Here is a 15,175-nt window from a genome sequence, read left to right on the forward strand (position 1 = left end):
TCAGCAGTAGTAGTAGAAGTAGGGATTATTTAGGGATTCTTGGGGTGGGATCTGATAAAACAAGGTGAAATGTATTTAAAGAGTAAGACTGTGGAAACGGGAAGATGAGAGGGGAGGGAAGAGTGGTGGGAGAAAGAACTGAAAACCATTTTTCAGAGACCGAACCAGGCCCATCAACAGTACCATTTTTCAGAGATGGAACCGGGCCAGCCAATGGTCATTGTTTTAGTCTGTATATTCTGCTATTCTATGATGATAATGATGACATGATATATGAAACACTAACAAAATGTAATGTTTTTTTTTTTGTACACAGGTGCCAGCTAGCCTGTTTCTGACTATTTATAAAGGATTAACTGTCCACTATTGTTATACGATGATGATGGTGATGATACTTATTATTATTGATACAATTACTCTGTGGGGGGTTGGTACTAATTATGATACTGTCTGTACTGATAATGAAATGCCCTTTTCCTCTTGATGAAGGGAGCTTTCTTGAGGGTCTGTCTGTTTCTCTGTTTGTCCTTGTCTTCGGTCTCTCTTGGTTTTTGTAAATGAATTGAATGGCTGTTTATTTGGCCCCATCTGGTGGACATAACTCTGTAACGTTGCAGTCTATTGCAGGCATCATATTGTATTGTATAAAGGCTCACCGCCAACCGTTCTGTGTCTTGCAGAGGAAGCCCAGTTTTGATATTTTCACTAATTGTTCTTTTGACCAATCAACTCAATCAAAAAGATCTGATGTGAAAAGACCTGATGTGATTCGTCAAAGGACCATTGGTGGAAAACAAATACCAGAATTAGACGTTGCTTTTACACAGGCAATGTGACTGACTGACATACTTACTACTCAACAGTGTTAACATGCTATGAGTGACCAAATCCTGCATGTTCAGGGTTGCACAAACCAGTTATGAATGTATATTTATGGACCCTGTATGTTTGAATATATGAGCTGTTTTAAGATCTCATACTTCATGTGTGAAATCTGTGTTTTAATGTGTTTTGTCTGTCCTGCTCCATGTCTGGGTGCAAGTTGCATCCTACTGTGCCTCATCGACCCGCCTGTGTTCTCACAAACTCTTCTGTTAATTTATGGCCATCTTGTATCTCCCTGTGTCTAGTTTCTCTACGTGTCCATCTGTAGTGTCATGCATTATACAGGCAGGCCCTCCCACTCCTCAGTCTCCAGCAACGATTGTGCAATAAACTGAAGATTATATTTTTAAACCTGTCTCTGGCCTTCCATTCTGTCTTTTTGGTCTCTCCTGTTCTGTTCTCTTGCTTGTTTTAATGGAGATGATTTCAGGGGGGTTGAGGGAGCAGGGTCTGGTTAAAGGATGCATACATGTGTCTTTAAACAGAGCCTAGCTGTGCCATGGCATTCTCTGTTTGACTTCATCTTGTTATCCATACATTGTGCACAGGTTAAATTGTGATTTTTGTAGGCGGTTGTCCTGTACACAGCAGCACCCTCTTTGCGCATATTTATATCCCACAGTCAACAGTCCCCACTGCAAGTAGGCAACTACAGTATGGTAGATGCTAAGTGGGATCCTTGGGATGACCTAACCCTATAATTCATTGTTCTTTAATTATTTAACTAGGCAAGTCAGTTCGGAATAAATTCTTATTTACAATGACAGCCTACTTTTGAGCCCCCTCGGCCAAACCCTCCCCTAACCCAGACGACACTGGCCAAATGTGCGCCGCCTTATGGGCCTCCCAATCACAGCCGGTTGTGATACAGCCCGGGATCAAACCTGGTCTGTAGTGACACCTCTAGCACTGCGATGCAGTGCCGTAGACCGCTGTGCCATTCGGTAGGCCCAAAGCTTTAGAGCACTCTGGAGACTCTGTTCCAGTGACATTACAATGTTTATCTTCATATATATATATATATATATATATATATATATATATATATATATATATATATTAATTTAAATGTAATCAAATCAAACTAATACAGACTTGATGATTTGATTAGTCTAATTAATTAGGCTCACTTTGGTCTGCATATCAACAACTTCATCTAATCTCTTCTTGAGATCTGTCATTTAAATGTTTCAACCCCAGCAAGTAAGAAGACAGAATGAGACACCTCCCATTTCCACCTTCATCTAAAACTCTCACTTCCTCCATCACATAAAGAGATCTACCCTAGACTACCGGCTCCTACTCCTCTCTGGCGACACAGCAGAACCAAGCAGGGAGCCTGACTGAGCAGAACATTTCCCCATCACTAAAACAGGTAGGCCTGCTTTCAGCACCCTTCTCCTAGTAATCACAAACCATGTGACTGATAGTCCAAAATTGCTGTCACTTTATATGATCATGCTGTAGGCCTACACACACACACACACACACACACACCATTATTGACATGTACTCTGGTCCTGGTCCTTTATAACATTAAGGTACACTCTGCAAAGGATTATTGCATTAGATGAATGTCTACCAAAGAAGTCTTGTGATGCACAAATGCTACAAGAACAATGAGGCCTAAGTCTTTAGCCAAGGGATCAGAGTCAGCGCAGCTTCAGATTTGAGGAAGTAAGGTCTGCAAATGGAGGTAAATTCTCTGCTCACTCTTTTAGAGTTGTCGTTTTACAGCATAAATGTATGGGCTGTAGGTCAGGACTGAGTCATTGTGTGCACTAATATTCTTATTGATAAATCTGAAACTTGTTAAATGTAGCCTATGCATTGAACATGAGGACTATCTACTGACAGTAATGCATTACAAACCCTACAAACCATAAATTGGACGACAATATTTCAACCAGTTGCATTCTCTTTGGTTATAGCTCGTAAAAAAAATAATATCATATATATATCTGCCAATTGTTCAATGTGTGAAAAGGAGCATCAGAGAGGGACAAGAGAGCATGTGTGTGAATGAAACGGAAAGAAGGATAGTTTTGTGGTTCTGTTGTTTGTTCTGTAGGATGTGGTCTAACTGTTGCTGTAGGTTCCTGGTTCACATGATTTCCAAACAGCAGTGGAGTATTTCTTTCAGTTTGCCTCTGTAGTCCCATATGCTCATATTTCCTTCAATTCTCCATGTTTTCTCTCTCTGTGCGGGTTCATCCCTATGACTAGATGTGAGTTAAAGCATTGCACAGAGCCACAAGTGCACCTCGGATAATAAAGACAAAAAGAAACAGTTGCAGACTGGAGGAAGTAGTTGTGCAAGTTCTTTCTTCCCCTTTTCTCTGCTTTTCCTGTATTGTCCTTCCTTCCTGTAGCTTTGTGTCTGTATGTTTGTCTCCTCACTATGTGTTTGTCTTGTGGTCTAACTAGGGAGTGGGCCAGTGATGCTCATGTTCTTAAGACATTTTGTGGCATCTAAGGTCACAGTATTCAAATCCCTACATTGCTCTTCATATCCTGTAAAATGTTTATACTTGCATTTGTGTATTATTTATGCAAATGAAAACAGTTACATTTATTTCACAGATTACTGCTTTTCTTCTATACATCTCTCTCACTCCCTCTCTGTCTCTCTCTCTCTCTCTCTCTCTGTCTCTCTGTCTCTCTGTCTCTCTCTCTCTCTCTCTCTCTCTCTCTCTCTCTCTCTCTCTCTCTCCTCTCTCTCTCTCTCTCTCTCTCTCTGTCTCTCTCTCTCTCCCTCTCTCTGTCTCTCTCTCTCTCTCTCTCTCTCTCTCTCTCTCTCTCCCTCTCTGTCTATGTAAATGTTGTAGAGGTGCCTGGTGACACCTCACTGGCTACAGTAGCAGTCTGCATATTCTTAAATACAATAACCACTTGATTAGTCTACTGCTGTGCATTAAAAACTCTGCCCTCTTCCATTTTCTTCTTATATCTCCTCTTAATCCTCACACTAACCCCCCCCTCTCTCCTCTCCCCATCCTCATCTCTCTCCCCTATCAGGTCACCATGTCCAGGAAGGTAGTCAGGGCCAGTAAGTTCCGTCATGTCTTCGGCCAGGGGGTGAAGGCTGACCAGTGCTACGATGACATCCGCATCTCCCAGATGACCTGGGACAGCAACTTCTGCTCTGTCAACCCCAAGTTCGTGGCCATGATTGTGGATGCCAGCGGAGGAGGGGCCTTCCTTGTGCTGCCTCTGAACAAGGTGGGCCTGAGCAGAGAGACAGAGGTCAAAGTGAATGCCTTAAGTGAAGTTAGACGTTTTCAGGTCTCAGAAGTGGCCTCAGTCTCAAATCTTGAAGTTTCAAAATGTCACTTTAATTCATGCCTAGATTTTCCCAACTACGCTACAATTTTGATGAAAATGCTCATTGGCGTGTCGTTTGTACAGTGTTCATTTTAATTTTGAATATTGCAAGGCGGCATCACACATTGTGCTGAATAAGGAAGTTTGGGGCAGTGTTTCGGTTCTACACGTCACTGGCTCTCTCTGTGTTGTTGCTAGTTTTTCACCATATTTGGAGCGGTTCAGTGCAACACAGTCTTGACAGGATGTGGCGAGGGCGCAGTATAGTGCAGCTGCATATACAGTCAGGTCCAAAATGATTAGCACACTTGATAAAGATGAGACAAAAAGACTGTATAAAATATATATATACTGAGCTAGAGTTATATTTTCGTGCCATCTGACTATAGCACCGCCTGGAGTTTGATCAATAGCATTGGCACATGAATTGGAACCGGTGCTATGGTCAGATAACATGAAAATATAGCTCTTTTGTCATGCATACCAGTGGTGGGTTTGACATTGAAAAACAGAAGCATATGTGGGATGCAGGTAGAGTATCAGCATGGGACGAATGTGCTGCAATATCAGCAACAAACACATACACTACATGACCAAAAGTATGTTGACACCTGCTTGTCGAACATTTCATTCCAAAATCATAGGAATTAGTATGAAGTTGATCCCCCCTTTGCTGCTATAACAGCCTCCACTCTTCTGTGAAGGCTTTCCACTCGATGTTGGAACATTGCTGCAGGGACTTGCTTCCATTCAGCCACAAGAGCATTAGTGAGGTTGGGCACTGATGTTGGACGATTAGGCCTGGCACCCTGTCGGCATTCCAATTCATCCCAAAGGTGTTCAATGGGGTTGAGGTCAGGGCTCTGTGCAGGCAAGTTAAATTCTTCCACACCGATCTTGACAAAACATTTCTGTATGGACATCACTTTGGGGGGGCATTGTCATGCTGAAACGGGAAAGGGCCTTCCCCAAACTGTTGCCACAATGTTGGAAGCACAGAATCATCTATAATGTAATTGTAATTGTATGCTGTAGCATTAATATTTCCCTTCACTGGAACTAAGGTGCCTAGCCCGAACCATGAAAAACAGCCCCATACCATTATTTCTCCTCCACCAAACTTTACAGTTGACAGTATGCATTGGGGCAGGTAGCGTTCTCCTGGCATCCACCAAACCCAGATTCGTCCATCGGACTGCCAGATGGTGAAGTGTGATTAATCACTCCAGAGAACACATTTCCACTGCTCTGGAGTCCAATTGCAGTGAGCTTTACACCACTCCAGGAGATGCTTGGCATTGTGCATGGTGATGAGCAGCTGCTCGGCCATGAAGACCCATTTCATGAAGCTCCTGAAGAACAGTTCTTGTGCTGACATTGCTTCAGGTTGCAGTCCACATACTTTTGTATATATAGTGTATGTAGTGGTCTTATAGTAGTCAATATCTAGATTGATTTTGAATGCGTTATGTGATATTGAAGCATAAAGGTGTAATTGAAAGACTTTGACATTAAGTGTATGCATATTCATATATAGAACAGATACGTAGATATAACAGATTTTTTTTTACCCAAAGATATAGACTGTCTCAACGTCATGGGTAGATGCCATTGCATCACTGTTTGGACTTCCCTGTAACAGGGATGAATAGTAGCCCTCTCAACCAAAATTCACAGTGCATTTAAGGCCTAATGATTTGGTCAAAGGAAGCCATTGTTCCCAAGTGAACGATAATTTGATTTAAAGGTAGACAGCGAAATGACTGCAGATATTGAGATGAGCGAGATGCACGACTTCACACAGTCACACAAAGTATCTGCGCATGTGCACGGGTTCGCTTCACGCTCTTACAGTGTGGGAGCCACAGGACCAAAACAGCTGAGAAGTTGAGTCTCGTGCTTCAACGTTCTTAGTTGTTGTGGAAATTGACCCACTATGCTGTTTACTTTCTGCATCTACGTCATATCGCTGATTCTACCTTGATTTATATGTTGGAGAAGTAAATTTTTCTGTCACTTAACTACTCTGTAGATATTACTACAGCCATATAACCCGTATGTGATCACTATTATTGAGAAGGTGACTAAGAGGTTTTAGGATGGCAGCTGTTCATCTACAATGAAGGCAGGAACATTAGGAGAAACATTTGAATAAAGTATGAAAAAAAACATTATGCCACTTCATATACAAAATAAGGCATGTACTATACATCCTTAGTACATTATTGAATGTAGATGGTTTTGTTTTGGTACTGTGAATGATGGGCGAGGGCCAACAGTCCAGATCCTGTGTGTGTTCCACCAGGGCCAACAGTCCAGATCCTGTGTGTGTTCCACCAGGGCCAACAGTCCAGATCCTGTGTGTGTTCCACCAGGGCCAACAGTCCAGATCCTGTGTGTGTTCCACCAGGGCCAACAGTCCAGATCCTGTGTGTGTTCCTCCAGGGCCATGGGAACCCTGCAGACTGCTAGTGCTCTCCCAGTAGAGTTCTCTGCTCTCTAAGGCTGATTTCTGGCATAGCTATACAATTGTCATCAGCTGACTGAGTTCCTCTCCTCTAAACCCTCTCTAGGTCTTTCTGTTGCCAAGACCACAGTGGTAGCAACACTATACATCTCCATGTGTTCCTATTGCATACTGTAGTATTTATCTCCTGTTTGAGCCATCAGCTTGTGTGTGTGTGTGTGTGTGTGTGTGTGTGTGTGTGTGTGTGTGTGTGTGTGTGTGTGTGTGTGTGTGTGTGTGTGTGTGTGTGTGTGTGTGTGTGTGTGTGTGTGTGTGTGTGTGTGTGTGTGTGTGTGTGTGTGTTTATTTGTGTCATAGTAACTCACCTTTTTCATTTGTGTCTCCCTGTAGACGGGTCGTATTGACATGTCCCAGCCCACAGTCTGTGGACACACAGGCCCAGTGCTGGATATTGAGTTCTGTCCCCACAACGACAACATCATTGCCAGTGGTTCAGAGGACTGCAGTGTCATGGTAAGTAGAGGTCACAACTTTTCATTGGCCATAATGTTGAGCTTGTTAAGTAGAATTATATTATGGAGGCACTTTAGGACATATGTCCCTGTGTGATCCAGTTGATCAGTGTTCTGTATCTATGTACTGTGTTAACTCAGTGTAATGCCATACCCTCCACTTCCTCTACCTCTCCATCGTTCAGATTTGGGAGATCCCGGAGGGTGGCCTGGTCACGCCCTTGAATGACCCCGTGGTGAAGCTGGAGGGGCACTCCAAACGCGTGGGCATCCTCAGTTGGCACCCTACTGCCCACAATGTGCTCATGAGCGCAGGTATAGCACTGCTATGATGCATCGACTCAGAATACAAGTGCCTCTTCAACTGTTAACATAAGTGGAGTAGCACTGCATGGCCTAAATGCCTGTTCTCTCTCTCCCCTGGCTTCCAGGCTGTGACAATGTGGTGATCCTGTGGAACGTGGCGTGTGGAGAGGCCATGGTGAGGATCGACTCGGTCCACCCTGACCTCATCTACAGTGCCTGCTGGAACAGGGACGGCTCCCAGATCCTCACCTCCTGTAAGGACAAGACCATACGTGTGCTGGACCCCCGCAAGGGCACAGTCATTGCCGTGAGTGCCCCCCTCCCTGCCCCCATCAATACCACAGGAGAACCAGCCACTCTAACCCTGGACAGTCAGATGCACCTAGCTACCAGGTTTAATGTCATAGATCTCAATAGAATTACATTCAGGGATTAGTTCATATAGTTCCCTTCACGCATCTTTGATAGATGAACCTCCTTTGTTGAGTGTCTGTCTTTCCCTGAATCTGCAATCTCTCTCTCTCTGCCTTTCTGTCTCTCTCAGGAGAAGGAGAAGACACACGAAGGCTCCAGGCCTGTCAAAGCTGTGTTTGTGTCCGAAGGGAAGATCCTGAGCACCGGCTTCAGTCGCATGAGTGAGAGACAGGTGGCACTTTGGGACCCGGTGAGTGTTATGAGACAATTATGAACTTCTTATAAAGCCTTATGAATAGTGTCTTAAGACCTGACATGACCTGTCTGTGTTTGACAGAAGAGCTTTGGGGAGCCACTCACCCTGCAGGAGTTGGACACCAGCAGTGGTGTCCTATTGCCCTTCTTTGACCCTGACACTGGCATCGTCTACCTCTGTGGCAAGGTTAGAGTTAAAAACACACACACACACACACACACACCCAGGAGGCTCAAATGTTTTTTGAGAACAGCTCAAAATAATGGCCAGAACAAAGCAAATGGAATGGCATCAAACACATTGAAACCATGTGTTTTATATATTCGATACCATTCCACTTATTCCGCTCCAGCCATTACCATGAGCCCTTTCTCCCCAAATAAGATGCCACCAACCTCCTTTGACACACACACACACTATGGTTTACTAACCATTCATTTTCGTGCCTCAGGGTGACAGCAGTATCCGGTACTTTGAGGTGACGGATGAGGCTCCCTATGTTCACTACCTGTCCATGTACAGCAGTAAGGAGAGTCAGAAGGGCATGGGCTACATGCCCAAGAGGGGCCTGGAGGTCAACAAGTGTGAAATCGCCAGGTAACCACACAGAGTCATGGACATTTTCACTTGCCAGTATACACACACATACACACAAGCACTGTTTGTAAAATGGGAATGTATATTGTTTTATTCGTCCTCCACCAGGTTTTACAAGCTCCATGAGAGGAAGTGCGAGCCCATTGTCATGACGGTGCCCCGCAAGGTAAATACACTTTTAAAAAATGACTATAACTCAAAGCATGTGATTCTTAAATATCTCACTTTCTCTCTCTCTCTCTTCAGTCTGACCTGTTTCAGGAGGATTTGTACCCAGACACCATGGGTCCAGAGCCGTCTGTGGAGGCCAATGAGTGGTTTGAAGGCAAAGAGGGCCAACCTATCCTGATATCCTTGAAGGACGGTTTTGCGACAACCACCAAATCCAAAGAGTTCAAAGTTCACAAAAGTCTTCTGAAGACCACATCAGCAGCCATGGGGCATCAGCACGGTAACACTGGGGTAAGGATATGGCTGCATCTACCTACATGCTCTGATATATCTGTGAGATATTAGATATGGCTTCCTCTTTTGCACATTTCACCAGGAATCTCCCCTCTCCTTCTCTCTCTCTCTCTCTCTCTCTCTCTCTCTCTCTCTCTCTCTCTCTCTCTCTCAGGAGGTACATGCCTTGCAGAAGGAGGTGAAGACTCTGAAGGAAACAGTAGAGGAGCTGACCAAGCGCGTGAGCAAACTGGAGAGCAAGAATTGAAACAGAGCCATTGGGTTTGAGATGGAGCTGATTGAGAGAGAGAAGGAGGTGTAAAGAGGAGAAGATAAAGAGGAGATGAAAGTAAAATAGTTATAAATAGTTGGGGATGTTTGAAGGAAAGATGTTTAAAGGGAGAGTTGGAGACAGGATCCATCAATATCAGCAGCCACATATTTTTGGGTCTGGAAGCTTGAATTTGTTTTGTTGGTGTCAGTTTTCCCATTTATAGAGACTTGTTTTTAATATATGCTCTTACATAGTTGGAAATAAAAGTCCTTAATATTATCCCAAATATTTAAACTTGTTTTGCTTTTGTTAACATTTCCAAACGTCATCCAAAGGATGACACACCTGAAGGAGATGACAATCATTTCTATTGCAACAGAATAAAATAAAAACATGTATTTAGTATTTGATACACAAAAGTAAAAGACAAGCTGATTTGACATAAGTAAAAAAGTTGTGATCTCATGGATGTAAATGATATATACAGTCATTTAACTATACCTGTATTTGGAGATGCATGAGTCACTCACCTTGCTAACCTTGCTCACTCACCTTGTCTAACCTTCATGTAGGTGATTCTTAGTGAGTTGGACACAGTTAAGAAACTGTATGAATTTAGGTACATCATCATCCCTACACAGTTTCGATTTGTAGTATATTATAGTATATTGAGTTAGTCCCCCCCTCAAAAAGAAACATATATTTGTATTTTAAATTGAACCACCATATTGGACCCTTGGATTAACTACAACTAAACCAGTCTTACTATTTTGAAATATTCAATATTTACAACCATTATTTCCGCTCATAATGTCCCTTCTTTATCCCCAAGATTAAACCCCTCCCCTTTCTTGTTTCCATTCCATCAAACTATCTCTCTACACACATACAAACATACAGAGGTGTAATACATGTACTAGACGTAGTTCTTGTTGGCAGCGGGGGCTGAAGCGCTGTTGCCGTAGTACTTGGCGGTTCCTCCCGAGCTGCCAGATTTGGCTCTGCTGAAGCACATGAGCAGGCCTCCGGCCAGAATCAGCAGCACCCCAGCAGCCCAGCCAATAAAGATACAGGTTCCCAGCTCCATCTTCTGGGCCACAAGGGGGTTGTAGAAGTTTCTGATGACGTTGTGGGCGGACCAGCTGACAGGGATGATGAGGAGGAGGCCAGACACCAACAGAGCGATCCCGGCCACAAGGCTGATCTTGGGCTTGATGTCCTCATTCTCCACGCAGGTGGTGAAGTCGGCGCCGGCGAACAAGATGAGGATGGCCAGGGAGGTGACCATGCAGCTGATGATGGTCATGGCGCGGGCCGCCTGCAGGTCAGATGGCAGGACCAGCAGGGACTCATAGCTCTTACACTGCTGCTGGCCAGTACTCTGCACCACACAGGTCATCCACAGGCCCTCTTCAGTTTCCTACACACAGAGACAAATAGTTACAGTAATACACACGCCATTCATTCATTACAGCTTATTTGACTTCAGAATATTGCATTCATTCTACATTTTCCGAGTTATTAGAGTCATTAGAGTCAATATAAGGTTAGAAAGTATTTAGAAGTTCAAAATGAAAACCACATAGGGCTAATAAAACACTTGATCTACTCAGTACCTGTGCCGTTACAATGTTCTGTCCTGTAAATGATGAAACTTTCCACCTAGGGATGGCACAGCACACAATGCCCCCGATCAGGCCCAGGACCCCAAGGGCCACACATACAATCTGTACCCCAGCAGATCCCATCCTGGAAGAGAGAGAGAGACAGCGGGGGGGGGGGGGGATACAAAACAGTTCCCATTCTGGTATTAAACAAATGTGGTTTCTTTAAACGTAGATATAGAATTACATGGTCATTTCTGTGATCATCACACAGCAGAGTAGCCCGCAGACGCCTACACACACATACTTACACACACGGACTCATTCCCTATGACAGGCCTGTACAAGTCAGGATTGTGTAGCTCAGAGGTGCATTTAAAAACAAAATCTCAGAAAGCACAGCCCTGGGACTAAGTCGTGTTGTGACAGGCCCGGTCTACCTCAGCCTGCTGCTGCAGCTCAGAGGCATGCTGCCACTCCTAGTCTCACTGAGACTTCAACCTCTCCTCACCTGGATCCACTCAATCTCACCTAGCCCTGCGAAAAAGTCCAGCAAATGTCATCCCTTTAGCCGAGTACAACTTTACTAAATCAAGCCAAAAGAGCTTTTCTTCCACCCCAACTGTCAGTAGCCTTGCAAAATGTCATCCCTTTATTTTCTCCACTGGATCATATTATTTATTCCATCTAAGCAATTGTTTTATTTTATTTAACTAGGCATGTCAGTTTAGAACAAATGCTTTTGTCACAATGACGGCATTGGAACAACTGCCTTGTTCAGGGGCATACTACAGATTTTTATCTTGTCCGCTCGTTAGTTCGATCTAGAAACCTTTCGGTGACTGGCTCAACACTCTAACCACTAGGTTACCTGCCGCCTCTTGATGGTCTGCTACTCTCATTGAATTAAGAAAACATGCAATAGTGCTTTACTTGGACCCTTCTCCTTATATTCAACTGGACAAGACCAGGCAGACTAGTAAAACAAAGACATGCATGTGTCTTCTCTTCTCACAAGGACCCATAGAGGTGAGGGTGAGAGGAAGAGGAGGAGGTCGAGAGGATGGGGGTGAGTGGTAAGAACAAAATGACTAATAGTAATTGTTGCTACTTATAGATCCTGGTGAATTACTGAATCCTGAGCATAACATGAAGGCGTTATGTTTGATTCATCAATGGAATAGAGTATGAATACATTTCTTATACCATTTTGAAAAAGTAGCGTATTTTGGATTAACCATGGAGTGTTTCACAATAGATTCATGTCAAAAGTAAAAGTTTGGGTGGAAATGTTCCTCAGAACTTATTATCTTTTAATCGATAGAGAGCAAAAAACGAGTTTATTTGTTTGTACTTTGCATATGGCCTGAATCATACATACCTTAGTCTGTTTGAATTAAGTGACATTCATGAAGGTATAAGGACACATGCATGTGTCTGCCCCCTAAACATACCATCAATATTAATTCATTTAAACTTGATTGGATTGGTTACTCCACTAAGAGTTATAACAAATTAAAATGCAGTTATAATGCACTATGGAGCTGGTATGTTTCATATTTGAAATAGCACAAAATCAGAAATACAAGTTGAAAAGTTTAACTAATACCTTATGTGTCCTCTTGTCTTGATTGGAAATTTGAAAAGTAAAGTTCTTTGTCAAGGGTTTTCCTTCTCTTTAAAAATGAAATTCTACTCTCTTAATTCAGGTGTTGATCTGTGTAAAGCGGTGGTCTGTTATGTAGCTGGTGTGATGTAAAGGGTTTTGTAGTGGACTGTGAGGTGTAGGGTGGGGCTGGGAAGAACAGGAGAGAGAGGGAGGCGGGATGTACCTCACAGCCAGACTGGACTTGTCTCATGCATCTCTTTCCCACTCTTTTTCCACCTTTCATTTGTTTCCAGTGTTGACATTCCAGGTTTAGTCACAACTTTATAGCAGTGTTGGGGAAGCTACTCTGAAAATAGTTTACAACCTACCAATTACTTCACACTGGAAGAAGTTAAGCTACATTAAAGTTCCCCTTAAGACAAATATAGTTTATTGAACTAAAGTTACTTTGAAAAACGAGTTCACTACATCCAAACTACTTTGTGAAAAATGATCATATGTAAATCTGAAATGTCATAGACTATAAAATTGCAACAGACCACTTTGTTACCAGAATGTGTAACGCTACCATCATGCTGCCCAAAGCTTAAGAAGGTGGGAGTAATGGAGAGGACAGTGTTTTGCTATCGCAAGTGCGTGATCTTTTAAATCAACAAAAATATGTCTACAAGCAATTGTTACAGCAACAGGAAAATAGCTTCAAGAACTTTGTCCAAATATTGGTTGACTCAGCTAACAAAAGAATGGACGATCAGACCAGAGAGATCCAAGACCTTAAGAACAGTTTGCAGTTCTCCCAGGGAGAGGTGGATGCCCTGAAAGAGACTTGCAGGAGGGGGGCAACAAACTCTAAGTCTATGTCTGTGAATCATTATTACAAATGACTGGGAAAACAGACTACAAGGATAATCCAGGAGGAATAACATTCTTGTAGATGGCATACCAGAGTCTCCACATCTGACCTGAATATAGTCTGAGGAGAAAGTGAGCAATTTTTTTACTGAAAAGCTGCAGATGGATCATAGGAAGATTGCGGTGGAGCGCGCCAATAGGTCTGGAAACCCTGTAACCAGCTCAGGTGACAGACCCAGGCCGATAGTGGTCAAGTTCCTAAGGTTCAAGGACAAGATGGCTGTTTTGGAGAGAGACAAAAACTTGAGAGGAATCATCTTCCTCAACGAGGGACTTCTCTGAACCTGTGTGCCAGAGGTGGAAGGAACTTATCCCAGATATGAAAGCTGCCAGAGAGCATGGGTGTAATGCGTCTGTGTGAAGCTGGTGAGATGAGTCAGGCGCAGGACAGCAGATATGAGTAATGAAAGCAATTTTACTCAAATAATACAACAATACACGTTGTATAAATACAAGGCCACAAATACGGACCACAATGCAATAAATAATTAATCACAAACAAACATGGGGGAACAGAGGGTTAAATAATGAACAAGTAATTTGGAGAATTGAAACCAGGTGTGTAAGACAAAGACAAAACAAATGGAAGATGAAAAGTGGATCGGCGATGGCTAGAAGGCTGAACAAGGAGAGGGACCGACTTCGGCGGAAGTCGTGACAATGGGAACATTGCTTATATTGCCTACTACAAGCTCATTGTCCACCCTCCCTCTCAAAGCCTGGGAGGAGTGAGAGAGCCAAGCTTCTGGGTCAGTAGCTTCGGCCCAACATCACACAAACAACAACTGACACAAGTGCCTGATTGACTGACTCTATTAGCTAAACAATGTTTTTATTGAATTTTTTCTTCTCCACATAACTATCTCTCTGATAAGCTACCAAGGAAAATAAGAACAGCCCATATTAATATACAGTGCCTTCAGAAAGTATTCACATCCCTTGACTTTTTCCACATTTTGTTGTGTTACAGCCTGAACCCCATAAAGTGAAATTATGTTTTTCTATTTTTTTTTTTTTTTTTTTTTTTACAAATTAATTAAAAATTTAAATCTGAAATGTCTTGAGTCAATAAGTATTCAGCCCCTTTGGGGTGCTACATTTCGCCACGAAGTGCTAACACTCAGTATTTGGATCATATGTGATCTTATGTGTGCAATACTCGATATTGTGTGTGATATTAACAGAGAAGTCTATTTTCTCTCAAAAGGAAGCTTCTAACTGTGACTAATGCCTGTAATACGACCCAGGTTATCACTCAACCAACTACAGTGCATACAAATAGTGTTGGATCTGTTACATTGACTTGTATTGATCATCTCTTCACTAATACTGAAGAGCTTTGCTCCAGAGCAATAACAGTTCCCATTGGCTGTAGTGACCATAGCATTGACCATATTAATATGCGCACAGTAATCCGGATAGTAGCTCATATCCCGCTTAAGGTCTTTATAGGTATAAGCCATATGGACACTGACTGTAGGCCTACAACCTCTCACGTGTAGCATAACATAATATTAACTCCTGCAGAATTATGCATTTCTTGCAGTGAAATTATACAACAAATTCTAATT

General features: G+C 42.9%; 2 protein-coding genes across 2 annotated transcripts; one reads left to right on the forward strand and one right to left on the reverse strand.

Moving 5' to 3' along the window:
• The first annotated feature begins 2,148 nt into the window (after positions 1–2,148).
• LOC135555336 (coronin-1A-like) lies at positions 2,149–9,767 on the forward strand. Its single transcript, XM_064987676.1, has 11 exons — positions 2,149–2,260; positions 3,904–4,107; positions 7,067–7,189; positions 7,374–7,503; positions 7,620–7,801; positions 8,039–8,158; positions 8,246–8,350; positions 8,616–8,761; positions 8,870–8,927; positions 9,008–9,223; positions 9,381–9,767. The coding sequence occupies exons 2-11, from the start codon at positions 3,910–3,912 to the stop codon at positions 9,471–9,473; spliced, it is 1,371 nt and encodes a 456-aa protein (XP_064843748.1). The 5' UTR covers positions 2,149–2,260; positions 3,904–3,909; the 3' UTR covers positions 9,474–9,767.
• Positions 8,826–12,849, reverse strand: LOC135555337 (claudin-4-like). Its single transcript, XM_064987677.1, has 3 exons — positions 12,693–12,849; positions 11,096–11,228; positions 8,826–10,899 (listed from the first exon to the last, which is right to left on the reverse strand). The coding sequence occupies exons 2-3, from the start codon at positions 11,225–11,227 to the stop codon at positions 10,396–10,398; spliced, it is 636 nt and encodes a 211-aa protein (XP_064843749.1). The 5' UTR covers position 11,228; positions 12,693–12,849; the 3' UTR covers positions 8,826–10,395.
• Positions 12,850–15,175: the final 2,326 nt, after the last annotated feature.

Source organism: Oncorhynchus masou, chromosome 15, assembly GCF_036934945.1.
Source record: "Oncorhynchus masou masou isolate Uvic2021 chromosome 15, UVic_Omas_1.1, whole genome shotgun sequence".
Lineage (NCBI taxonomy): Eukaryota > Metazoa > Chordata > Actinopteri > Salmoniformes > Salmonidae > Oncorhynchus > Oncorhynchus masou.

What these genes read in the sequence shown, in the direction of transcription:
- LOC135555336 (XM_064987676.1), top strand. Translation starts at nt 3,910, where the DNA reads ATGTCCAGGAAGGTAGTCAGGGCCAGTAAGTTCCGTCATGTCTTCGGC. An exon ending in CAATGTGCTCATGAGCGCAG is followed by an intron (nt 7,504 to 7,619) that starts GTATAGCACTGC and finishes CCTGGCTTCCAG; the next exon opens with GCTGTGACAATGTGGTGATC. An exon ending in AGGTGGCACTTTGGGACCCG is followed by an intron (nt 8,159 to 8,245) that starts GTGAGTGTTATG and finishes TGTGTTTGACAG; the next exon opens with AAGAGCTTTGGGGAGCCACT.
- LOC135555337 (XM_064987677.1), bottom strand. Translation starts at nt 11,227, where the DNA reads ATGGGATCTGCTGGGGTACAGATTGTATGTGTGGCCCTTGGGGTCCTG. An exon ending in AGAACATTGTAACGGCACAG is followed by an intron (nt 10,900 to 11,095) that starts GTACTGAGTAGA and finishes CTCTGTGTGTAG; the next exon opens with GAAACTGAAGAGGGCCTGTG.